This window comes from Phasianus colchicus, chromosome 6, assembly GCF_987193195.1.
Source record: "Phasianus colchicus chromosome 6, bPhaCol1.hap1.1, whole genome shotgun sequence".
Lineage (NCBI taxonomy): Eukaryota > Metazoa > Chordata > Aves > Galliformes > Phasianidae > Phasianus > Phasianus colchicus.
In genome coordinates this window covers 6136259-6163967 of record NC_143441.1, presented here as the reverse complement: position 1 = coordinate 6163967, position 27709 = coordinate 6136259, and the positions used below count along the sequence as shown (strand labels likewise).

The 27709-nt window shown below is 35.4% G+C and overlaps 1 protein-coding gene across 12 annotated transcripts in view; it reads right to left on the bottom strand.

The window, feature by feature from the left end:
- Positions 1-27709, bottom strand: part of BBS9 (Bardet-Biedl syndrome 9) — a 279729-nt gene that overhangs the window by 211358 nt on the left and 40662 nt on the right. For 10 of the 12 annotated variants that reach the window (XR_016467632.1, XR_016467633.1, XR_016467634.1 and 7 more), the window contains 7 exons: positions 17475-17656; positions 13931-14007; positions 11052-11105; positions 8237-8339; positions 7274-7378; positions 4357-4371; positions 121-261 (listed from right to left, as the gene is read on the bottom strand). Coding sequence is in view for 9 of the 12 variants with exons in the window: in XM_090142279.1 (XP_089998405.1) it covers positions 121-261; positions 4357-4371; positions 7274-7378; positions 8237-8339; positions 11052-11105; positions 13931-14007; positions 17475-17656 (677 nt within the window). In the remaining 3 variants the exon portion in view is untranslated. The remainder of the gene's footprint in view (positions 1-120; positions 262-4356; positions 4372-7273; positions 7379-8236; positions 8340-11051; positions 11106-13930; positions 14008-17474; positions 17657-27709) is intronic. The other 2 variants (XM_090142273.1, XM_090142275.1) reach the window with 1 other exon arrangement.

Sequence of the window (27709 nt, the reverse complement as noted above, 5' to 3'; positions counted from 1 at the left end):
GATGTACATTTTAAACATCCTGGCATTAGTTTTGTTAACTATTTCATACTTCTTGCAAACATTTCCTGTCTGAGTTTCTATTAGAAACATCTCCTGTCAGAGGCATATTTTAAAACCTACCTGGAAAAATGGTGAGAAAACTGATGGGAGGTTTATTGGTATCAATAGTTAGCTTGTGGTTTGCTGATTTTGAAGGTTGAGCTGGAAAGCAAACTAATCGCAACGGCAGCTTGAATTTACACTGGGCAAATTTCGGTATCCCTAAAGTGAAAGAACACACAGAATCATCTTTCATATCCATATTCTGAATAAAAGATATTTATGCTGCTGTCCTGGAAGGAATTACAAGGTATTTATAATGCAATTAAAGAATATCCTGTAACAAAATCTACATTTTTTTTTAATTAACACTCCATGTACAACAACTTTCAACTTGAAAACCTTATTCACCTTTTGAAGTGGGTATTTATAAGTAAATGGGAGGCAAACATTATTACCCAATTCCATTGCATACCTGCATTCACACCAGTTAACATGCAGTAATGATTGGTGACAGTTTATTTAACTCTTTAAACAAACAATTCCATTTCAGGACATGAGACAACTGCACGATTGTCCCTGATGCCTTGAAATATGTGTTTTCATCAGGAACACTCATAAACTACCTCCCCTATAAGAACAAACAGTCTTATTTTTTTGTTATTTTTATACAAAAACTGCACCCATTCTTCACCAAGAAGCATCATAAGCTGTTTGCATATGACACTCTCTTTCTGACAAACAAGACAGGGGTGCAAGCATGTAACTTAAAAATCCCTACCCAAACTATGGACAAAACTAATTAATGACCTGCAAACCAGAATTAGAAATCTCAATTGCCTATGTCTGTGTACCTCCTCACATTTTCTAATTTAAATCAATGCCTCCAAATATTTTTTTAATATAACTTCCAATTTTGTTGTTATTCTTTTCTATTATTTTTTTTAAATCAGAATATTCACTTATGACCATTTTGATAATAATATACTTCAATAATAGTATCAATAATAACAAAAGCATATTAAGGGGAGTCCCTTATTTAACAGCCTTCATGGCATCAGTGTAAAATCCCAGAATTGCTATATTGTACCTCTTTCTCAGATGAGACTCGACTACAAAATAATAGATCTGGATTTAATGACTAATGCTCCTAAGCAATCTGTTTAGTCCCTACTTGCTTAAATATTGAGTTTTTATTCATTACAGTAAATTAAATGTCATCATTCAACTCATAGAACATGTAGTTTTATCAGAATGGTGCAAGAGAAAAGAGGACGTTTTCACTCTAACAAAAACATATTCACTAGAATGAGTGAGATTTGCACAGATCTAAGCATTATTTTAAATGGTTGGCACGTCAGATGATACACAGTATGTTCTATGTGAACGATGAAAATGCTGGGCGCCATGAAATACAGACTGCTTGCTCTTCTGGACAGTCAGTCTGTATGGCTTTTTTAAGTGGGACTTCTTTGATGAAGCAGCCAATTAGCATCGTTTTGTTCAGGTACAGTTATCATTATAGAGACCTTCCTGAGAATAGCATTAACATCATGACGACAATCACTCATCATTTCCCAAAAATATGAAATTCAGATACTCACTCCAACAGAATTCAACAAAGAACATGTTTAACAACAGCATATTAATTTACTGTCATGGATCATACCAGAACAGAGTCATGAAACTAAAACCTACACAGGCTGTCAGTCACATAAGCTGAGAAGTCTAATACATAAACATAGCTCAGCTGTTCAACCAACACCTACAGCAACACTTTTTGCTAACATTTTGTTTGTTTGCTACTTCACAGATCTCTTGTGAAGAAAAATTACTGCAAGGACCCGTCTTGGAGGAAGAGGGGTTGTTACTAGAAAGCTGAGATTCACCCTGCTGGTTGTCAGTTTGTAGTTCATTAGCTCTTTTGGTTGGCTAATGATGCCTCCAAGTAGCTATTCAGCAGGAACTTCTTCAAAAAAAAATCAGTGTAGAAACAGCAGAAAACTCAACAGAGGTCCCAAAATTAGAATAACCCAAGGTTCCAAGGAAAATTCCTGAAAATAAATCCATGACCTTTCAGAATGATTCATTCAAATCATATCTTCACAGTCAGATGGAAAAAATAATTAAAATATTTTCTTGATGAAAACATTATATAAACATCTTGGAAACATCTTACTATTAAACTTAGGGAGTATTGTCAACAGGAAAAATTGGAAACAACAGGAAACTAGCCAAAAGGATTTTGAAATAGTTTTGTATTTTAATAGATTATGTTCTTCTTATTTCAATGCAGCTTCTCCTAGATAGCCTGCTAGAAGTCTGCCTATCTGAAATACTGAGAAAATTTCTATAATTCAGAGAGATTTCAGATGAAAACTAAATCAAATAGTATTTAGCTATGGAGTTTTCTAGTTGATAAGTCTATATCAGCCATAACAACCGTATACATAAGAAACCAAACCAAAACGCTGCAGCAAAATTTATCACCACAGTCCTTATTGAAGTATTCAATTGAAATACAATACTTGTTAGGTCTGCTAGAGTAATTTTAAGTGGCAGTAAGAATAATCAAAATGGTAACAATGCATGGAAAACAGAACTTGCTCAGTTGTTTGATATTTTCTCTAGTGATGGATTTCACTTCATTCAGAGTTGGGATGCATTTAATGATATACAATTCTAGTACTGTATTAACAAAAAAGAAAAAACTTGCAAATATATATATTTATTTTTTGTCAGATTCCCACTGCCATATACAGAAGTAAAACTGCAAAACAACAGAAATTTTATAAAAAGTTACCTCACAACAAAAGTATTATTTGAATTAATTCATACTATGCACTTACAGTCTATCAAAACAGTTACATAACACCATAGTTACAATTTCAAACAACGTCTTTATCCAATTCTAATCATGTCAACAACAGAACATCTGATGCACATAGTAAAAAGAATTCAAGTCCAGATCTCTAATGTAGAATGTTAAAAATGCAGAAAATCCATGCCTTCTCTGGTACTGATGAATTTAATTTAAGCAGTCCAGTGCACCTCACAATAAACTAAACAAATTTTTCCAGGGAGATTCACTGTGCTCCACAGCATTCTCTTCAGCATCAGCAAGTTTTCATATGGAGAACAAATTTCTTAACAGAGAGAATCTTCAGTTTAAGCAAGTCACCCTTTGGAATTACACACACATTTGAAATATTTTTATTCACTTTATTTTTTTTATATAGTTTTTTTTTTTTAATTACTTAAGAGAGGAAAAGCCTGCCTTAGAGATATAGCTATTTTTCAAATAAAACAAACAAAACCCACTTTACTGAGATGGTTTAAGAACCTATTTCTGGTAGAACCTCTGAAATAAGCAGAAACCAGAAGAGGAAGAGAACTGTTAACAGTTATCTACCTTTCCACTTGTCTTGATACACTCATTGGAACATCAGCATTGAAAGACAAAATTTAAACACATACACATCTTAGCATACTTATTTTTAGGAGAAAACTGCAAACTGAAGACTCTAAATCCACGACAAGCAACTTTATTTTCCCTCAAAAACAGGTGAATTTGTGATTAATGTGTGTGCTTTTTTAAGATAGTAAGCAACCTTACCTACCCAATACATGCACACAACTACACTGCATCTTTTCCCTCTTTTTTAGCCCATTTATATGTAAAGTACCCTTCACGTCCTTATCAGAATCTTTTGTAAATACCATATCTGCCACATTGACAGTTGTTTTGTACTTGTTGTGCCAGTTGAAAAGTTGCCTGGTAGTCTTGAAAAAGAGATTTCTAAAAGGAACTGGAATGAATGGATGTTAGTGACATCACTCACAGAGCTATTCTGTCCAAACAGCATAGAGTTAGCTACAAAACCTTAATGGCTGTTTCAGTTGCACAAAAAAAAAATAAACAGCTGTGATTTTGGTACCCAATGAGTTCTTAGTGAAGGTTGAATAGATAGCTAGAAATACAATAACGAAGGAGCATACGATTGTGTTTTCCATCTCAATGCACAAGGTATTTAGTATATTGTAAAATTTCTATATGCTATGTATGTTAAGGTGTGACATAGTTCAGTAAATGTCTTTACTAGTTTCTGTTTTGCCGTGAATTTTTTTTTTCTTATTTCTAAGCCTCATTTACTTTCAAATTTCTCAGATATTCACACTTCTGTAGCACCACCTATCTAAGGCAAGTAGAAAAGCTTAAAGAATTAATAGGTGATGTAATAGATCACTTCCAGATCTGCTTTATTCAGTATATGCTCACTCATGAGACATTCACATCTGATTTTTCCATTCACTTACCTTCAGGATTGAGCTCTACCGTATAACCAGCAATAGCACAAAAGGGAAAAAAAGGATAAAAACATAAGTTGCTACTTTAAGAAGAAAGAAAAGAAAATGTAGTAACAGGTTTAAAAGAAGTGACTGTTAAGTAGACAATGCATAAAAACCTAGTATGAGCCAAAAGAAAACAGACGTGAAACCACATTCATCAATAGCACAATTCAATCCAACTCCGTGACTCATATTAACATTCAGCTGTATGAATCCCACAGAGATGCACTGAAGACTGATTTGGCCACAAATGTGAAGTGTTAAAAAAGAAGGAAGTCTGTATTCAGATAAAATAAAGTCACAAAGGCACTCAATTTTTGTGTATTAGTATATTACTTAAGGATTTATTTGCCTTGTGCAAGCAGAATAAACTCCGCTTTTTTATGTAATTGAACAGAAAAATTTCAGCGTAATAATTTAAATGAATATCCAAAATTTTAGTAACATCTTAATATTTATGCTCTTTTATTTAGAGGTTTTGTAAATTCTAATTTTTTTTTGTATTACTACTAATTTTCTTCACTGATTTTGTTAGATATCATGTTTTCTGGGGATTTTTTTATTGTATATAAGCAATCAAACATATTCAAGATAGAAAGTTTCTTTACCTTCCTACCTGCTAAATTCAACCTAATAACTAAAATACAAGAGGTGTAACTAAGGTGATCTGAATTAAATAATAACACATCCATCTGGCAATAAGAAAAAACACTTAAATTTGATATTCTCATCTTGGAAAGCAAAATCAGAGACAAAACCAGCAAAACACAAAGCATGCTTTCAGAATCAGAGGATCCAAGATGCTCAAGAGAATACTATCTATAAAGTCATAGCTGTCTAAAGCTATATCACTTTCAATTGGACACTTATGAAGTTACAGCAAGTCATTCACAAGGCATAAGCAGACTGAGAGTCACAAAACAGGAGGACTGAAGTAGTACAAGCCATTTGTGGAGGCTCTTAAGAAAAAGGGAGGAATATCCTTTTCCTCCCATCCTCTGCCCATACCTTCAAGCCCTTCAAGCCTAGTCTAATAAGGGCAAGATCAAGTTCTTAAAAAAAACACGAGCTTCAATTTTGTCTAGAAGTTCATAAATATTTTAATAGTTGACACACAACGTAGACTATTATCATAAATATCATGTTTCAAGTGAGAAGTGATGCTTAAATAAAAGAACATACACATGATAATGAGCATTTCTTTGATGCTAGCTCACTCTGTATTACTGTCCCCTTAGTGCTGGCACAGCTCTGCGTGCACGCAAGGAGCCAAATCAGCAAATCTGGCTGAGTAATAACTTCTGATTGTATGAGCACAACAAGGGAGGAGGTGTGGGTGCAAAGCCAAGCAGTGAGAAGTGAAGAAAGAACAGATTGCTTCAACTGGGCTATGCTGCACTTAACCGAACTTACATAATACACGACCCTACATAAATAGAGTTTTTCACGTAGCCTAACATATTCCTGAGGCTGTGTGTAGAAAACTAAGTAAACTAGTCTTCAGTTATGGATAGCAGGGCAAATTTACATATTCTAATATTAGAGTCACTAGGGCATTATAAAATAGAATGACTTAATTTCTATTCTTTCGGGTCACTTTATTTGTTTAGAATGAATACGTTAAGCTGTTGTTAAAAGGGAAGTGAGGAATAATCACTCCCAATGCTTATTTTCTTCCTCTGTAGGGAGGCAGTTATTGTCACGTTTGCTGGCAGCCCCAGAAGGCTGAATAGTCATAAAGATGCAATTAACTTCTCACTCCAAGAGGTGGTCCCTTAAAGAGCAGAACAGAAGCAAATTGATCGGCAGAGGGAAAGCTGGTACAGCTGCTTCCCAAGCCATAAGCTTATGATTCTATTGTTTACATAACTTGATGATGCTACAAAAAAAAATAAATAAAAGAAGCAAGACAAGATTTCGATATACATTATTACACAGAACCACAAAATTGCAGGTTTTGGAATGAACCTCTGGAGATCAAGTGCAACCTTCTGTTAAGGCAGGTTCTCTACAGCAGGTCACACAGGAAAACATCCAGGCAGGTCTTCAACATCTCTAGAGGAGACTCTACATCCTCTCTGAGCTGCCTGTTCTAGTACTCTGCCACCCCCTAAAGAAAATATTTCTTCCTTGTGTTTGTATGGAACCTCCTGTGCTCCAGTTTGTACCTACTGTCCTTTGCCCTGTTGCTGCGCACCACTGAAAAGAGCTTGGCCCCATCCACTTGACTCCCACACTTCTGATATTACTGAACAGTGATGAGACCCCCCCCACTTAGTCTTCTCCAGGCTAAACAGTCCCAGATATCTCAGCTTCTCCTCCTATGGGAGATGCTCTGGGCCCCTAAATATCATGTGGCCCTTCACTGGATTCTCTCTAGGAGTTCCCTGTCTTTCTTGAACTCAGGGGCCCAGAACTGGACAGAATATTCCAGATGTGGCTTCACCAGAGCAGAGGAGAGGGGGAGATCTCCTTATTTGACCTGATGGCCACAGTCCTTTTAATGCACCCCAGTACAGCACTGGATATTTTGGCCACAGGGGCACAGTGCTGGTTCATGTTCGCTGGAACTCCTGAAGTCCTTCTGCAGAGCTCCTTTTCCATTCCAGCAGGTCAGCCCCTACTGTACTGATGCATGTGGTTATTCCTTCGCAGGTGCAGTGCCCTATACATCCTCTCTTTGAAGCTCATAAGGTTCCTCTATGCCCAACTCACCAGTCTGTCTAGGTCTTGTTGACTGCTAGCAGAGCCATCTGCTATATAATTATTTCTTCCATTACTACCTGCCTTTAAAGTTTCTCAAAACAAAGCTCAAAACAAAGCTCAGAAAGACATATAAAGAAAAGACACTAAAAAAATAAATTTGTAATTTTCAAAGGCTTACCGGTTGGTGTATTACATGACAACACACAATTTCCTTCTAGTTCTGATGGAGGAAAATTTCCCTTCAAGAAGACAGATAGGACCACAGTTTCAGATGATCCTGGATCTACAAAAACAAACAAACAAAAAATTAAATCAAATAATAGGAGCATCCACATGAAAGCAATACAATTTCCATTTCCAGGAAACTTCCAGGAAAAACTTTGTGAAGTTAGGATAGTTGTTTCCATTCATTTACCTTTATCCCTCAACAAACTACAATCTAGTCAGAAAACTCCAAAGCAAATGTTGTATGGCAATTTTAATATCCTACAAAGCAATCAGCCCTTTGTTCTTGTCACACGTTTAGGAAAAATAAGAACTATACTTTCAGATTAGAACAGCAAGTCAGTAAAGCCCTCTTTCAGTAGGAACAAGTAATGCACATTTCAATCCAAAACTGGTCCCAACTGAGGCAGCAGGAAACACTTCTCTGTTCCTCAGCTCCATTCACAATCTTCAAAGAAATCCCACCTGCAATCTTATTTTTTGAAAGATATGGATATTGAGAGAATCACAAGTTATTAAGTTCTAACGTGTTAGGTTGTTAGGCTAGCAAACAGGTCAAGTTTTCTGTCCCTGCTTTTAGCTCACCAATGCCATTCTACACAGACAGAACTGCCACAAAAAAAAAAAAAAAGCCTTCATAAAAAGAACAGGCAATAAACTGATTTTCCTTCTCTATCATTGAATTGTCTCTGCTCACCTGCCACATATCATACTGTAATCATGGAAGCAACTCCACTCCTATACACCTTTGTCATTTTCCACAGCTGGAAGAAAGATGCTGCAGAGTGTACATAAGACATATTTGTAACTGCAGTATCAGCAATGATTCTCTTGATGGAGGCTCAACAACAGCTTACAAACATCCTCAGAAAAAGGAATATGATACCATAGTTTTAACAGCATTACAATAACTTACCTAAATCATTAAAGGTGAACCGGTCACAGGTCACTGCTAATGGAGCTTGGACACATACTGCCAGGTATGGTTTCTGTGCAGTCACTCTGCTCTGTATTGTTACCTAGAGCAATTGAAATACAGAATTATTTAAATCAAACAACAAACTGATTTCTGTATAGCAGAAAACTAACATAACCACAAAACCAGCAAAAAGACCATAAAACCCTGCAATGACCACTTCAGCAATAAGAACTTCAAGTTTCAACTGCAGAAACAATCTTTACAGTTTTTATTTACTTACAAAATTAAAAAGTAAAAATTAAAAATAAAGCAAAAAAAAAAAGGAGGTGATTTCTCACATTCTTAGTAACTTTAACCAAAGACCATCTAATGACAAACTCCTAGTTAAAATATGTTAACATTTTGCAAGTGTCATTTACTTTTATATTAATGTAAAAAAAAGTAAAATATTCTCTTTTAAATAATTAAAGCAAAAAATAAATAAATGAAAGCAAAGCTAACCTAAGAAATTATTCCCTCTAACCACTGAGAACAATTAACAGTTTTCTGAATAATTTCAGAATTACGTTCTATTCAATCTTTTAGTATAAACAAATTTTACAACTTATCATGCAGTTTGCCCAGCACCCCTAAATCTTTAGATTACAAGAGGTAGCCTAACTACAAAGGTGGGTGTTTCTACTGTTGAGAGAGAGAACTGGTTACAGAACAAATGGTTATCAAAAGATTGCCCATTAGTGGGTCTAAAACAGAAAGTACAGTGGTCACCTACATCTGAACATGGTCTGTACATATATGATCTGCTATTTATTATCATTTGTTTTGTATTTCTGGTCTACCTGCTAACTCACTACAGGCAGGTAAAATCAGTTTAGGAAAATACTCTTGAAGTTATAAAACAGTTGAAGTGTTAGGAAGTTGGAGTACTATAAATGAATGAACAGTAACATCTAATTCGACTTAACAGCAATAAGTTTGAGCTACAGCCTCAGGCCCTCAGGTCATCCAGGGTTTATTATGGTAGCAAATAAAACTAGGAAGGATCACATGGAGTTCTGTACATACATCAGGTAAACGGCTCCATTTTCTGAAAACAGAACTTTCATAAAAGAAATCAACAGACTTACAGGTCTTATGTTAAATTCACTAAGTACAGAAAGACACGAGACTGCACGCCTCAGAAAATTTTTGATTAAGACAGTGACATTTGAAGTTGCTACAAAACTTTCAGTGCGTTACTTTAAAAGCAAAATAATGCTCTTCACAGATTGCTTTTGGAGGTTATCTGCTCTGTGCTTCAGCCCCAAAAGAGGTGCATACAGTTATCAAAGCCATTCTTGCCCTCAGCTCAGAACTGTTTCAGGTACAGTGTAATTCCATGAATGCAGAGGTGCAAACCCATTCGCGTTACCTCTAAGCCAACCAGCTGGGCACTGCCAGATTTGCTGACTGCAACCACAAAAAATCCAATGCAAGCTAATTGTCTGACTATTTATCAACTTTCTAAAGCAGCTACTATACCCAAACTGGTCATTTCAAATGTAATTTAGGCAATACCTACACATTTTCCAGAGGGAGCACCAAGTGTAATTCATAGGGTTACTTTATAAAGTCAGATCTTCAACAGTCTCTGTGAAGCATGAAAGGGCTATAAACCACATAGAGTTGCCAACATACTTCATGCTGTGACCCTCTGTCTGACTACATCTTTCCTACCTAAATCCCAATCCTCCAGACAAGTCAAGGCATTCAACTACAGTTTGAGAACCTGCTCCATACTGCTTGGCTTTCAGCTGCACATAGGAGTCTGAAGTGAAACAAATCCATTTTTACTGTAAATTTAGTCAGAAGCACCTAGTTTCATTAAAAATTTTCTGAAGGACCTATAATTTGTGGTTTGATAAATTCATACTTCTCTGAAATCTATTTACATCATGTGTTTTAAGGTAGCCCTATGTTCACAAACAGCCTAATCAACTGCCAAATACAATTAGGTTGAACTCTTGAGTTTTCATAGCAAAACCACAGACTTGATCAGGATTAAGGTTTTATCCTCCCTTATTTTGTCACTTGAAAATGTAGAGAAAGATGCTGGGCTAAGTACAATTAAGCTACATTAATGTAAGGGAGTTCTCTTCAATTACTAGCTCTGTTAAGCTCTAAATTTTTCACTCAAGGCACTCAGAACTTCTCTAAAACAAAGCCCCAGTTTTCCTCCACTGGAAGTCCTAGAAAAGATTCTCAAACTCAAAAAATAAAATTACCCCATGCAGCGCTGAGAAGAAGCTACACTTGCACACACACTCTCACACTTTGTTTATAACCAGAGGTAACAGTTCTCAGGGAGGACTGCATTGATGTCAATTTTCAGATTAGATTTACCTGGCTTTTTCTGGACTAACCAAATTTGTGGAATTGTTGTTACATGAGGAAGTGATTTCTTGCTTATTGACAACTAAAAAGGCAGCTGAAGGTAACAATCCTCATGTTTTGAGTAAATACTTATCTGCTCTGAGAAATGTAGGAAAAATATTCTTATTACTTCAAAAAACGACTTCCCTCCACCCTTTTATTTATTTATTTAATTTTGGTGGTAGCTTCTTGATAAATCTACCCAAATTCCAAACACTTCTAACTTCAACAGAAGCCTTGCGAGATAAATACCTGTCATGTGAATGAAAAGAGAAATAAGTACATAGAAGCAGTTCTAATTCTAGTCGTTTTCATCATATAAGTGAAATACACAGAAAACACTACAAGTTCTCTAAAACTTGCCACTATTATTCACTGTGGTTTGATTTAGGCACAGTACCTTTACTGTGACTGATGGTACTACCTCTGCTTTTACTTCACTGTCAATGGCTTGCTGTGAAGAAAAAGATGAAAACAGAAATTCAGTATTATGCATGAATGAGTCAACACAATAAATGTAATATTACTTTCCTATCGTCAACACAGCAAACAAGGAAATAACTGTAAAGGACTTATCATTCTGATGACAGACTAAAATACACAAAATACATTTCTGAGCTCCTGAAAACATAAAGCCCGTTGGAAATTGCCTGCAAAAAGGATAGGAATAGCTCATGAATATTGTTTATATAAGGAACTAATACGCTATGATGTATGTATGAATATTTGAACTGTTTTGCTTGGCACATTTCCTTTTTCTGTATTTTTATTTAAATTTTGGAAATTCCTCCTGTTACTTATTAGGGAAAGGTGACTTCCAATCTACCCAATGGCCAAATCTTAACATGTACTATAAAATCACAGCACACAGCATGCAATCTTATAACCATAAATATATTTTGAACTTCAAAAGAAACTATGGGAGGCATTTTGTTACTCATGCTTATTTCTATTTCACTAAGTAATTTCATCTAATGCAAAATTCATCTTGGCACTGCAGTCTGTTTTAATATCTTGTTTTATGCACAGCTTTAATTTTGCAACAGGGTTGTGTCAGCAGTTCAAGAAGTTTTCCTATTTGTCTCAACTAGTTTGTTTTAAAGAAATACCTCACTTCTGCTGTAATACTACATTCCCAGCACAAATTTACTCTCTCATGATGGGAGCAATGTTTTCAAAATAATAATGGTAATAAATCTGATGTGGTTTATCCACTCTTTTTCACCTCAACATGAGGATATAAGGTTCATACATGCAAAGTTCCTAAGAAGTCAGGAAGGTGGAAGGTTCTCTTTAGGTTCTGAAAGCAGGACTTTCATTTGTGCATTGTGTACTTTTCCTCATTGTAGAAACACAGGGACTTCCATACTGGATTAGCCAACTGGCTTGTCAAGCAAGCCATCTCTGACAGTTACCAGTGGCTGATCCTGAAGCAATAGCATGGATGCAAAGAGACTGATTCTTGCCCTGGTTTACCATATTAATACCATACCATAATAAGTTGGGACTTCCTGAATCAGAGGCTGTACTTAGGAGATGGCATTAAATACTCTTTGCTCCTACTACACATCACAGTTGATATCTCCTCACACGAGAAGAAATAGTATTTGCAAGCCTGCAGAAGCCCTAAAACGGTTCTCATATTTGCTTTTACTCATCCTTGCATATAACAAGTCTTAGAATATTTTTTCCTTCCTAGATGGATACTGAAGGAACATCCAGGAAACTCTTCCCTTCAGGAAACTGAGATATAATAAAGACTAAAGGTTGTAGTTCATTCAGTATATTGAGTTACTTATATTCAAAGCAGACCACCTGCATCCGGAAGGTTGGGCAAATGAGTACAACATTACAGCATTTTGCAGGCCCAACAATTTTAAGCGTTGTCAGGAGATGATGACAGTTAGCCAAGATCATGTCACTCTGTCCCTTTTTCTCACCAGCTAATCTTTTCCACAGGCAAGTGCTAGGTCATATTATAAAGAGGTCTCTATCAAATAATAGCAACAGCAGCAGTAGTAATAGTAATAGACTTTAAATAAAGATATCAAATAGACTTTTAAAAGTATTAAAAAGCAGTTCCCTGTGTATTTTTAAAACGGTAGATAGTCATGAAAATTGTTTCTGCAGAAATCAGTGGCTAGAAATGATTAGTTACAGATGTTACGGTGCAATGACCATGTCCTGAAAGGCTCACATAAAAAACTTTAACCGACGATATAAACTCTCCTAAATTTGGATTTGAACTGGTTTTCCTAAATTACGTTTGCATATAAGATCAATAAACTCTAGCTAGGTTGCCACACCACAGAATATTGAATAACACCCTGCCAGAGATTACTCATTGCAATGCATCGAGTAATCAGTGCACTGTATCTTTCAAAGATCCTGAGGGTGGCACTACTATTGCTCCCCCCACCCCATAATTAACTGCTTTAACAGTTCTCAATAATACAAAATTATTCCAGATTTAAGAAAGTTTTCTTCACTTTTGCTTAGCCAAAATCGAATTGGAAAGGTCACTAACTAAAAGATAGTGTAATTTTAATTACTCAAGTTAAAATGATTAACAAGAAAATGTTTCTGAAAGACAACTGGATGCTATGCAGAAGCTCAGTTCCAAATATAAACAAATAAACAGCAATCACTATTTCAGATGTTTCAGCTATATTTAAAAAGATATAAAGCTTACGCTGTATCACAAGCTGTGAAATAGGCCAGAAACAAGTGCAGAAGGCAACGTTACCTCAAATAGCAAGTATGAGTGCAAACAGTCTTAAAAACTGTTTATACAAAAATGAAGAAATATACCACGTGCGTTGTGAATTATTATATTTATAAACACGATGGCTATGATATACACAATTCTACTACAAAAATACCTCACATTTAATTGCTGTTTTCAAACCTCAAAAGTGGAAGTATACAACGTACATCCACTCACCCAACAGGCAGCCTGTTAGCTATAATAACCTAGTTTTGCATGTTATTTTATGTATCTAATGTGCTACATAAGTAATATCTATAGTTATTGACTTATTTTCTAATATTAATTCTCTCACCCAACATTCTTAATTTGTTAGTTGTTAAAGATGGAGGAAAGCCTGACTGAACTCTGCAGCATTAGAAAGTTGTCTCTAAACATTTGCTATAAAGCAAGTTACCCATTAACAGCATATTTGTAAGATAAAGAGAAGCATGTCAGGTAGCACTGCTTGCAAACAGAAGCAAAAGGGCTCTCCGAAAAGGGCTGTCATTTATTTTTATACATGTACATACAGACTCCACGTCCAAGTCTGGTGAAACTTCTGCAGTGACAATTAAATCTCTATGTTTTTCAGACTCGGGCAAAATATCTGAAAGAAAACAAAAGAAAAATCAATAAACTCTCTTTTGACAAATACCTCTATTTATAAAAGCACTATCAACAATGCCTGGAGTTTTCTGAACAAAGGAAGTTCCAGATTTTTTTTTTTATTATTTTTTTTTTAAGATTTCTATAGACAGCCTAAGCCTGGACTCCACTCTGGATTTCTGATTTATGGAAAGAAAAAAAAAAACAGATTTAAATGCACTCTATGACAGGATTTTACATATGCTGTCCATGATCTTCAATGGTCCCAGGAAAACTATAAGTCTTTGGTTTTGCTTTAGTTTTTGGTTTGTTTGTTTTTTAACTGTTTTCCACAGTTACATATAACAGTACACCTATAACAAAACACCCTGTCCCCAGAATACACACATCTCTCATATGGTACACTTTGATCTCAATAATTTCATAATGAAAAAGCTTGGCAGAAAACCTCTGTCTGATAGCACAGTGTCACTAAAACCAATTTTAGAAATTCCTCTGCATAAAAAGATTTACTGAAATTTTTATGTTATATGGGGCTGGTTTACAGTATGTTATCTGATTCATTTGAAGAATGATATATCATATATAATATAATACATATATATATAGTATATATAAGGTTAAGAATGCTACAAACTCATTTATACCCACACTGTAAACCCACACATTAAAAATTTTGTAAGAATTAGAAGTAAGGCATTTACATAATGCAAAAAGTTACACACACTTTCCTAAGTGGGTAAAGGGAAAAAGGAGAAAGAGGGAGAAAGGGCCAGCTCTAAGGTTTTTGTATCTTCCTGGAATATACTTTTACCTCTCAAAACTAAATGTGTTGGAAAAACCAAAAACCCAAATAGGAAAATCATATTCCTGGAAAAAAAAAAAAAACAAACAAACAGCAAGAAAATTTGATGTAAAGGGGAAAGTAATATATTAATTGCATAAGCAAGCACATGAGCACATTCGGAAAGCTGCAAGAATTTTATTATAAGTAGGATCCCAAAAATGACCCACAACTAGTGGGTCATAATAGCATCTTATGTCTCTTTCTAACAGGAGAGTCAAGGGAAAAAACTCTATTGAGAAAACTAGGGAAATTAAGTTTTCATTCTGCTCCATGTTTCCTTTTACTACAAGGAATAAGAAAAGTAAAATCAAAGCACAGTCCTCCAACATCACCTGCTAGCAATACCAATCTCACACAACTGGTTCTGCCAATTGCACACGACACAGAAAAATCCCTTTTACTTGTTTGGATGAGAGTCGAGATCTTCCTTTTCTAACCCTATTTTACCATTTCACCTTCAGCAAAGTCTGATGCAATTTCTATCATATTGTCATCTTTCTGTTCGAAATAAGACAGACGACAAAAACAAAGTCTACGTAAAAGCTTCATCTATTTCTTACTGCTAAACTGAGTCGAACATCTATGGTTAATCACTTAAGTCAACTAAGCTGATGTAAATATCATTAGATTTACGTTAGCCTAACAGTTAAGGAAAAGAGAGGTTTTTAAATTTTTCTTCGGTTTGTAATGTAAAACCTCCTCCAAAACGTATAAAATAACTGAAGTTCAACAGTTTAATGGTCAGCACTGAACAGAAATACACGATTTATTTATGGAAATAGCTGCTCTACGTTTTTTATATGATGACCTAATTCCAAATGACTTCCATTTTTGGAAGTCAAAATGAAACAAAGAAAAAATATTTCCATGTAAGGGTAGATGTTTTTCAAAACAACACCAGCTCTTACTTGCACACATGTGAATCCACAAGACAGAAGAATCAATCACTCATTTTAAAGATCACATTTAGAGGAACTGAATGGTGAGCAGTGCTCAAAGGTATTCTGTATTCAACTAAACATGATTAACAGTTATTTTAAGACAGCTAAAGATCTAAAGTAGTCAAAAGAAGACAAAGCAAAATCATTCTAAACGGAAAGCATTCTTCATAATTAAGTGAAAAGTTTTCCTTGTAGCAAAGGCTTTCTAACAGATTTTACAGCCAGTTAAATCAAAGCAAAATCTCCTTACAGTGCATCTCCACAATGAAGAGAGGATTCCTAAAATACCTTATAGCTTAAATCAGACTAGAAAGGTCTTGATGAAGAAAAAGAAATTAAGAACGTTTAATCGGGAAAGTAAAAGGTCAGCAAAATTCATAGGAAACAAGTCAATTTCATACTAATACTATTGCTACAGAAAGTTATAAAGGACAGTTGTTTTTTTATTTCTCTGCATAATTTTTTAAGACAAATAAACAAAAGTTTATTCACTTCACAAACAGATGTTTTCGTCATGCTTGTCTTTCCTTTGGTTATAACAGTCAGATGAAACAGTCTTACAATAAACGAAACTGTCAAATATTTATTGGAAGGGTTGTGGCAAAAGCAGTGAAATTTTACACACATTCATGTTTAAATAACAGGGTCTGTTAAAAATAAAAAAGAAAACAAAACAATAATATTGGCCTATTGTGACAATAATAAACAAAGTTATATGCAATTACATAAAAAAATCTTTGCGTTGTAGAATCAAGCTCAAGACTTCAGCTTATGAATCTCATTTTCTAGCAATTTTCAACAAAGAAATCAGCAACTATTTCTTGAATGCATATTAGGAACGTTATCAACAGAAAGATTTTAAGTGGTTCTATTTGTCTAACAACTTTTTTCCATAATTTCCTGTAAAATTGCACGCTTCCAATTCCCCACACAAGCCAGATCCTCTGTTTAAATGCCTCAGTTATAAAATTTAAAGGATATTTGTAGAAAATTACATGTTGTTATTTGAACAAACTCAATACAAATTATTAGAATCACAGAATATCCTGAGTTGAAAGGAAACCACAAGGAAAACTGAGTCTAACTGCTGGCTCCAAACAGGATCACCCCAAATCTATAACCTAAGGCCAAGAGAACTGTCCAAATGCTTCTTGAAGTCCAGCAGGCTTGATGTTGTGATCACTACAACAGGGTGAGTCTGTTCCAGTGCCCAAAGTCTGTTCCAGTGCCTTGTGTATGCAATATGTGTAAGTTACAGTGTTTATTTTGATCATTATTACGCTTTTGATATCCTTCACTATATTCTTCAAATACAATCACTTTTGAAAGAGTCATAAAAATTATTCGTAACACAAGTCATTCTTTATTAATTGCATAATGTTTAAGAAAAAAATTGAAATAAAACAATGTATCAATACTTCTGTTCTCTCTAAAGCCTGAGAGGTATACCAGACTGTTGCTGTGAAATTTCTAAGATTTTCTTGCCTTGAGGTAGAATATGCATTGTCTGTTTTTTTCCTCTAAATCTTTGCAAAAGTGATAATTATGTGCATTTGGGCACATAAATCTTGTAAGTTCCAACAGGCATTATGAAAACAGAAAGAAAAATAACTTGTTAACCAACCAAATGAAAACCGGTTAGTTTAACTAAGTACAACTAAATATTTGTGAGAATTATACCTTGTGTTTTTGTGGCTTCCTTGATGATTTTCTGAAGCTCCTTCATTTCAGCATTGAATTCTTCATAGTTTATTTCCTTAGAATCAACCCTAGGAGCCTGGAAGAGCGAAGGATCAGTACCAAGGTAGGAACACTGCAGATGCCCACTGTCACTCAGAGTAATTATGACACCCTTCAGACCTCTGTTTAAAAAAAAAAAACTCATTAAGAAACTGTAAAGAACCATTGGAGTAATTACAACATTGAATTTATGCTTATCCTACAGGTCTATGTACAAATGTAATAAGACTTCCTGGTTTTATTAAGTTATTTGATCAAGAGAAAACAACATTTATTCTTCAATTGAGATGTGTTCATTAATTATTTTATTGCAATCACACTTAAGGACCACTCTGTGATAGAAGATTACTTAAGTATCCTCCAGATATTTCAGAATCTGTTTAAAAAAGCAAAGGAAAGGACCAGAACAAACAAGCTAAATACGCAGTACAGTTGTAATCTTTTTTTTCCACCAAATTGTTACTCATTTTTTGGTATGGTATGCAGGAGGAAGAATTACCTAAATGAGAAAGCAATTGAGGGAAAAGAAAGGATGCATTTAGAGCAAACCACTGGTTGACGAAAAATATTCACATTGAAGACAGCAGTAAGGATTCTGATGATATCAGAAGCACCCCTTATGCATTCATGGTTATTTTATTAGCTACACCCTAGTCTATTTTCTCTCCAGCGAGCACTACTTCAATCTCCAAAATCCCACTCATTTTTTATCTGATCAGATATGATGCACATAAAACATTTGAAAAAGTATTTAGAAAATCATGGGATAAATGAGACTACTGCAAACATTTTGCTCAGCTTGAAGGATATTCAAAAACAAGAGGAACTAAACAGTAATAAACTAGTAAGGATATTAACAGCAAAAAAATAGGAGAAAGTTAACTTTCATTTTATTTGTAAGGCACTCAAGTAAAATAGAAGTTTATATTTATTTTCATAATCACAGGACAGTATCATATTCACACCCATAATATGCTCTTATTCCATATTTATTACCTTCCATAGTTGTAGCAGACACTGCTTCTGTTCCAAGTACAATTGTCCTTATATAAAGCAAATATATATTAAATCATTTAGTTCTTAGGGAACTTAATTTTGACAAGAAAGCCTAATGCATTATCTCACTAATTAGATGCATACAAAACATTTCTTATATAAATGTCCTGGCCATAGTTTGTGGAGAAATAACAAAAAGGATTTTAGCCATTATACATTTACATCATTCAAGCATTTCCTCTAGTAAAAACCTCATTAAAAACCACGTATTTTAAAAATAATAATAATAATAATAATAAAATTCAATCTGGTTTTCTGTGGTGTCTTGAACAAGTACAACAACCAGTACAACAAATAAGGAATCTCATTCCCAAGTTTTCCAGAGTGAAGAAATTATGAAGTCAAATCAGGTGGTGCCGCTTAATTTTGTCAATTGATCATTTTAATTGGACATTCCAAAATGCTTTCTTACAGAACGCTAAGGCCAATATCCAAGTGTTGGCTTCAGGATTCTGATCAAATATTCTGGAAATAAATTCACTGTAGCCGAAATCACTCTAACTAATGTACAATGAATCTACATACAGACCTAAGAGCTCAACTGGAATAAGCACTAAACAGATATGAAATTCTGGAAATTGAGGGATTTTTGGTTTTTGTTTTTTTATCCTCCTTTAATTTGTCTTTTTCTGCATATGCATCATTAAAACTAAAGTGTCTTCTGAAACAGGATACACATAGTAGAGACTTAAAACACATCACGTCCCTTATCACATAGTCTACCCTAACAAATATTGATTTTTTTTTTAACTTACATATCTAATACCTGTGTTAGCAGCTGTCCTGCAAGTGTGATGACCCGTTTGTGACTTGCAGTCTTTGGAGTTTGCAAAATTATTTCTGACAAACTGAAAATTCTCTATCCAGAGTGAAAGGAAGTGGAACTAAGTATTCAGTCCTGGTCTCTCTGGTTGAACATTTGCTGCACACCGTAGTTGGCTCCCTTGCTCAAGAGTGAGTCTGTTACTGGATGTATGAGCAGAGCTGATCAGATAGGGCTCTGTTCATTCCAGTTTTCTTATGCCCAAAAGGCTCTGTACAATGTATATCTAGGCTACATCTTTAGAATCGTGTGATGGCACATGGAACAAACACACTGGGCTAACCCCGAGCTCTTCATACAAACAGTGCAAGGAGACAGGCTATTGTAAACACTTGGGTCTCAGTCTTTGTAAGGTATGGTATGCAAATCACAGAATGGCCAGGGTTGGAAGGGACCTCAAGGATCATGAATCTCCAACCCCCCCTGCCACATGCAGGGCCACCAACCTCCACATTTAATACCAGACAGGTTACCCAGGGCCCCATTGAACTTGAACTCCTCTAGGGACAGGGCATGATTTAGACTAATGCCTGCCAAGCATTTGCAAAGAACTTTGCCATACTGATGATGAGAAGTCTTTAAGGAGGAGTACTGTTGAAGAAGATGAGGGTAGCTGAAGTTACCATGCTACAAAATACACTATCTCATAATTTATTTAGTTACAACAAATAGCGTCTAAAATTCTTGCAATAATTACTCAAATAGCTCAGTATGAGCTCAGTCATAAGTGAAGAAAGAGAACTCTGACACCTGAACGCAACAACAAAATTTTAAAATGTGTTTCCTGAGGCTCTGAATCCATTAAGAAAGAAGAAAAGCTCCATGAGGACAACTGAATGTGCATCAAAGGGCATGAAGCAATACAGCTACACTGTTAGAAATAAATCTTTGATGACATATTAGCAAAGTACAACATACTCAAAAACAGTTGGTAAATACAGTCCTTCCTATGTATCTTCTTAATTGGCAGTCATCTGCAGATGATCAGTCTATCAAATAAAACCAGCTCAAATCAATTCGGTGATTTTCCTGTACAAATACATTTTTCCTTAATGACTTGAAGTTTATGTCAGCAAAAAGAAGCTGTTACAGAATGCACATTCAAAAACTCCACCCTAAAATAAACACTTTGACCAACTTTGCTGTTAGCCATGATGCCCTTTAACTTTGCAATAGCTCAGAGACAAAAATCACTGTTTTAAGAAAGCAGCATTAAAAATGCTTATTTTCCTTAGCTTCAATTACTGTTCTGATGGGTCCTAAAAAGAGATCGTTCAATACAAGACATACAAATACTGTAAGAAGCTTTCTTCACAAATCACTCCTTGTTAATGTTCTTCATGAATTTGTCCATCAATAGAAACAATAAGAGAAATATGGCTAACCAGCTGTAACATATGATTTATAATACGTTAATTTCTCTGCTGGAGTGTTTGTCAGCCAGTCAAAATTGCTTTATTTTCTCCAGGCTTTATAACAGTGGTTAAAGATGGCAAAGGGAGGGGGAGTGTATTTAACAGTTTTATAGTAGTTTCCCCACAGCTACTGCACTCATGCAATATGCCTGCAAATGCCATTATTTATTTGGCACATTCTACACGTGATCTGGAATTTCAATTACTTGTTAAATTTCTTTTATTATAAACTTTTTTCCTTTTTTTCTTTTTTTCTCTTTTTAAACTATATATCACACAATAGTCAAAGTGATAGCAAATCTAAGGGGACGTTTTAACAGTGAGGAACTCAAACTATGAAACAAATTATTCTGGTATCTAAAATAACTTTACAGTACAAAGCAACTCCTACTCACATATGGTAATGATTTGAAAAAAAAAAGCTATCTTTATTGGATTCTGGGTAATAAGAATGGCATATGTTTTCTGTAGGTCTTCTCTTACTAAACGAATTGCTGACAACAATTCTTAAAGAAATTAAAATGCTTTGCATGCTTCTAATTATATAATACCAAAATTGATCACTCAAACAATTGCCTTAGAATTACAGATTCAACTTCTCCAAAGTTCTGCTTGGAGGACAAGCTAAGCTATGTATGTCTGGTTACTTACAATATTTACTATTTAAGTTATTTATAACAGCAATTAAAATTTCTACCTGAATTTCAGGAGCCATCTATATAATCGATATTACTCATAACAATAATTACAGAAAACAAAATTGCTCTGCAGTGCAACTTTCAGTCTTCTGTTGATAATTATTATTTATAAACCACTGAACTAGGAAAATAATTCCTGAACTTTGCTCAAGCATTTTAAATGCAATTCTCATTTTATCATCCTCTAAAGTAATTTATTGTATGCAATAGCAAAACTATAATTGCACTTTGTTTAGTGCTTTTGGAAAAATTATCCTGAGTCTCTCTATGATTTTGAGTCCATTTTGTCTGTAACTGTGTGAAGTAGTTGATTAAATGCTGAGAGAAGACCAGACTACTTGTAATAAGAAGTTTCTAACATGAAATTATTTGAGAAAAGGTCAAAAGCCTACTCTGTCATTGAACACATACTCAGAAATCAGGCCCTCAGCTGAATATCTGAAGTATCACGGATGCAATTTACTGACTGCTACCACTGATCTTTGGCTGGGTACCTCTTGATCTTCCTTGTGCAACTTCCAAAATCCTTACCTCTTTAAAAATCTTCACTCAGTTTTACATCACAAAATTAACATTCGTATGTGTACGACATTCTGAAGAGGCCATTCAAAAATATAATGCAATTATAAGATTGAATTATCATTATTCGATCATGCGTTCAATTAAACATGATTAAGTAGCAAACGATTTGTGCTGTTCTTCTACAGAAAAGCACTCTTTTTCCATTCAATTTATGTCATAACTTTGCATTGTTGATCTTAGAATAAAGCAGGTAAGCGGAAGTGGAAAATGAAAACTGATTTTATCATAATTCTTGCAAAAAAAAAAGTTACAACAAAGCTAACAGGTCAAAACCTTCTCCCTGTTACAAGCTCTGGTAGTTGGAACAGAATAAAAAGCTTGAATTTTGAATGCCTATGGAATTCTCAGATCCCATCTCTTAGATTGGATCCCATCTCTCCATCCTGTATTTGAGAGCAAGGATATTTTTTCCTAGCCACACAACTCTAGGTGCCACCTTTACGTGGTGACACCGTACAGCACAGCAGCAAAACTGGAAGGCAAGCTGAGGCAGTTCTTGAGCTGATGCAGTTCTCCCTTTGCAAGAAATTCTTTGCCTAAGAGGCTAAAAGCTATCTAATGACCAAATGAAGAAAAAAACACGCATATACACACACAAAAACCACAGCACTTCTCACCAGTTTGGGTCGGGGTCTTTTCTGCCAAATCGCTACTGCCACCTACGGGTCAGCATGCTGTGCTGCCACGAGGCTGGCACGGACAAGCCAAGTGGCTCTGCCTCTCATTCAGGAGTCCTAAAAGCTGCTGTGTCACATCAGATGAACTACGGAGTTAATCATTTAACAGGGTTAGTGTAGTAGCCGGACAATTTAAATGCAAGGGGTCACTGCATGCAACAATATGCATGATATGCAGTCATGGACTTTCACGTAGATCATCACCTTCCTTATAGAACAGGCTTCTCAGAGCAGTGGTCATGGCACTGAACTTGACAGAGTTCAAGAAGCATCTGGACAGTGCTCACATCCATATGGGCTGAGTTTTGGGTGGTCCTGTGTGAAGCCAGGACTCGATGATCCGCAAGGGTCTCTTCTGACTCAGGGTATTATATGATTCAATGATTCCTTACAGCACAGAGCACACCATACAGATACTGCCCAGCTAGATAAGCATTATAAGTTTGTGCTACAAATCATATATATAGGAAATTAATCTTTTCTAAGATTAACCAACTTCATGTCTTTTTGCTTAAAACAAATCAAATCAGTATTTGAAGAGGAGTAATGGTTCCGTAGCTGGTTACTACAATACAGAATCAAACTGAATTAGTATTTACCCCAAAGCAGAATAAAAACAAGATATTCAAAGTGATGCCACAAGCCTCTAAAAATACACAATCCTGTTTTAGGCAAAAAATGTAGGGAGTCTGAAGTATAATATATGAAAAGTTACAAGAAGGATCTACACATTGTTTCAAATTATAACTCACAATAGTTCAGTACCTAAGAAATTTAGCAGCATTATCTAAATTGACACCCAACAAACTCCCCCAGGCTTCACACACTTTAAGATCTAGATCAAAAACTGTTGCTGTTTTTTCATTTGCACCTCCTTCAGTCTGAAAACTGTCTCAAGGCCAGCTTCCCTCGCCAGCAGACAAGTGCAGCTGTCTGCACTGCAGCTCCCAGAGGCTCACCAAAGGCTGCACCAAAAGGTGGCAGCTCCAACACAGTGAACACAGGGCCTGAGGGCCTCACAGGTTTTATTCCTCATCTAACCCTTCACTTTTCCCAGTTCAGGGTAGTGAATGGAGTTTATTGCACTGCAGGCAAGCTGGAGTGGCACTACTGCTTCAAAGAAGATGTAAGAGATGCCAGGGGCTGTACTGACAAAATCTACACTATTGAGTTTATGGTTTCAGTAAAAGCTTAGTCTTTGCAGTTTCCTTCATCAGGTCTTTAATGTTAGACAGCTAACGAGGAAAATCAGACAGCTACCTATGAACAGACTGCAAGGAGGCTGATAGGAATAACCACGATGACAGGTCTCAGGTTATGGAAGATAATCAGCTATGGACATGTAACATTAAGCACTGTAAAACTACATCTCAATAAACCATTTGTGAGGTTTCTTTCAGTCACAGTCTGTATGAGGCATGAGCTCAAAACAAAGAAAGATACACATCTTACAAATAAATACGTTTAGTGATCACTGCTTTATATTGGTATTGTAACTCATCATGATGCAAAGCACGACCTATTGCCTCCTATCCATACAACCATTCTGGGCACACCGATCTATCACAGCTACTCAGTTAATCAAGTCTGAAGAGGAGTCTGCTCCCGCTTTTACTTTCTGTGCCCCTTTAATTCTGCACCCTCAATCAGATCCAGATCTCTTTCTGATGCTGTTCCCTCAGGGCGAGAACAAATCACTCTCTTTGGACCAAAGAAAGTCACTAGCATCTGAACTCCACCCACTGGTTTCAAGTATGCCCCACCATTACAGGCTTTGTGAGTTTTAGAGTATATAAGAAACATAAGCATAGCAAAGAAGTATCTTTACCCCTGAATATTTACTCTAAAAAGACTGAATAATTACATAACTTCAAAAGAAAAAATTCCATCTCTTTCTCCTCACACAGTTTTACGCTGATGAGCCTGAAAAATTCAAAATTCATCCTTATTTCAGCCCCAAAGAAGTCCATATACAGTTACTTGTCAGAGCACTTATTGTCCCATGACCTGTCTTGTAAAGAGCACCATTGCTCTTTAGAAGGAACTCTGGCACTCTGCACTGCTAGCTGGCTGTCACCTCCATAGATCAGCATATGTTTCCCACCTGCTAGTCCTAGTATGGAAAAAAAAAGAGTCATTCCTTTTAACAGCATAATATTCAAGACTTTCAAAATCAACAGGCTCTTCATAATGACTGTTAGTCAAACAAGTCCAGCACTTCCATCGGCAGAACACGTGTCACAGTACATCCATTAGCTCCAGCCTATTGCTCAACACCCAACTCCAACACTGAGTTCAGAATCTGAGAGTTACATCTGTGCTCTGTCACAGCATGAACAAGCACAGAGAAATCAAAAGGAAAAAAAAAAAACCCACACCCCACACAGTAGTTGTTTAATAGCAAGTATTTTGTATTAAATATTAGAAGTGAGAGTAACTTGTCTTGTTCTTGAATAGTTAGAATTTCCACTCTTAATGCTTTTTCTAGAACTATGAAGGTAGGAATATTTTACCTGTTATTCTAAAGAAAGCCAAAACCCTTACAAAACCACATGGCCATAAAAACTAGGCTTTTTGAAAAAGCAAGTAAGTGACATGCAACAAAATTAGGAGAATTGGCAATATGGGCACGTGTTTAATATCATACAATATGTACTACTTGGAAATTTAACTTGCTAGAAAACCTCAGTCGTGAATCAGAGTATATTCTGGACATGGTACACGGCACATCTGTGGCTTTTGCAGGATCAGAATCCTGCTAAGGTACAGGAAAAGCAGTTACATCCACATTTTGTGGTTGCATAAACTACGCACATTAAAATTTTCTCTTAGAAAGACCTTTAAAAACTGTAATATTTTGTACAGCTATCTCTCGACAATGGCAGTGGAAATTCAGCGATGAAAACCAGATGCAATCATTTTCCTTTTTTCCTAAAAACATATCCTTAAAATGCAATTATTTTCAAGTAAGATTGTAGAAGTTTCTGCATTTAACTTCTCAGATCAAGCAACATATTCTTACAGAACACTCAAATAAAAATTTTTATACATATATATGTGCATATAACCGAACAGTTCATACTGTGCGTCATAACTGGCATTGCTTCTATTACAGTACTGCTACACAGAAAAAGGAAAAATCTTTCAACAAACTATAAAGTTTGATTCCTGCAGTTTTCCTTCCATAAAACCATGTAATAAGTGCTAAGTTTTGCTGTTTTTATATGCAAGCTCTGCCATTTTTATATGGTGATTCTTTAACAGTTGTGGTAGCTGTGGTGATGTGAGTTATAATAAGGAATAACAGATGGGCTGGAGTGAAGAACAAAGTATTTTCTAGCATCTGGATAGCTAAAAAAAAATTCAATGAGAGGATTTTACTTGGACTCCACCCACTATTTCCTTATAGAAGATAGCCTTTTTACATCTCATGTTCTTTATTCAAATATAATATTTCTTCATATTTTTTCCAGTTAAATTCAGTTTCTTTTGCCTTTCTACTGTTTGGAAAGTGCAGGTTTGTCAAGTGCATTCATTCACCTAACCATCCAACGTACTATGATTCTGTGCCAGAGAATAAGTTCTAATTCCAAGCTCATATTTCAATCAGACTGATAGTCACTCACTTGGAGATTGACTGCAGATTTCAATTTCAATATTCTAAGGCCAAAACATCATAAAAATAAGCCCATTTTCAAGCAATGATTATATACCAGGATTCTGAATTCCCATCTTTGGATTTATATCTTTAATTAAACTGATGAGCCTGTTGGGCTACATGTGATTTCAAATCTGAGAAGTTAACAAAACAATGAAGAATTGAAGCACTGAGTTCAAGCACTCTTCTTTACAGAGTTAGGTTGTTGAATCAGAAAGTTTATCTGAAACTTCTTCAAAGTGCCATAAAGTTAGATGCAAGTTATCCACGTCAAGCTGAAGTTATGACTCATACATGGGAGAGAAGTCTTGGTTCTGTGAAAACCAATGAGCAACAGTCTCCAGGGAACCATGACTTTGTAAGTCATTAGACAAACAGGCATGCTAATTATGTATTTCCTATTAGTCATTCTAATATTATGAAATACTAATAAACTAGAAAATCCAAGAGGACTGTTAGATAAACCTCTTTTCTAGAAGGCAAAAAAAATAAAGTGATTTTCTTCATGGATACACGAAATAGCTGCAAAGTTCTTAAATGTCTGCATTTAGGGTTTTTAAATGCAATAAGTGTATTCTTCATCTTAATGCCCCCTTTCAAAACACAAATCTAAATGCCTGTAATACAGTCTGGAGCCCAGAAGCACTTATCACTTGGCATAAAGTCTAGAAGTAGTGTAGGGACAGTACCTGCTGGTCAGAGTCATCACTTCTCACCATCAGAGCAATACTCAGCCTCCCATTAAGCTGCAGACTACAGGGAAAGACTGGACAGGAATAAAGAAGTGGAATATACAGTTAAACTGATAAACCACAAAAATCGCTTGCACATTCTTTTGAATCCAGGGTTCCAGCATTAGAAAAATTTTTGCAGACACTCATTTACTATTCATAAGATCCTAAAGTGGCCAAATCCAGGAAAAATAACAATGACAGTTCAGAGGAAGGAGGCAGCTAGGAGTAAATGTATAACTTCACCCATAACAAGACTATCTCAGTAAATTTGAAGTTCCTATCTCCAAAATTAGATTTTAAACTTCAAAATATTTCAGAAATATTGTAAAACATTCCCTCGTCGTGCACTTGCATAACTGTAACAAATAGGAATTTTTCAAGAGACACGAAAGTGTAGTAACCACTTTCAGCACCACACAGAACAAAACAAAAATTGAAACAAGCAAGAACAACCAAAAAAAAAATTATTCTCATCGAAAACAGTCTCATAGTCTCTATGATCCTTTTTTTTTTTTTCTACAAGCATTGGTGG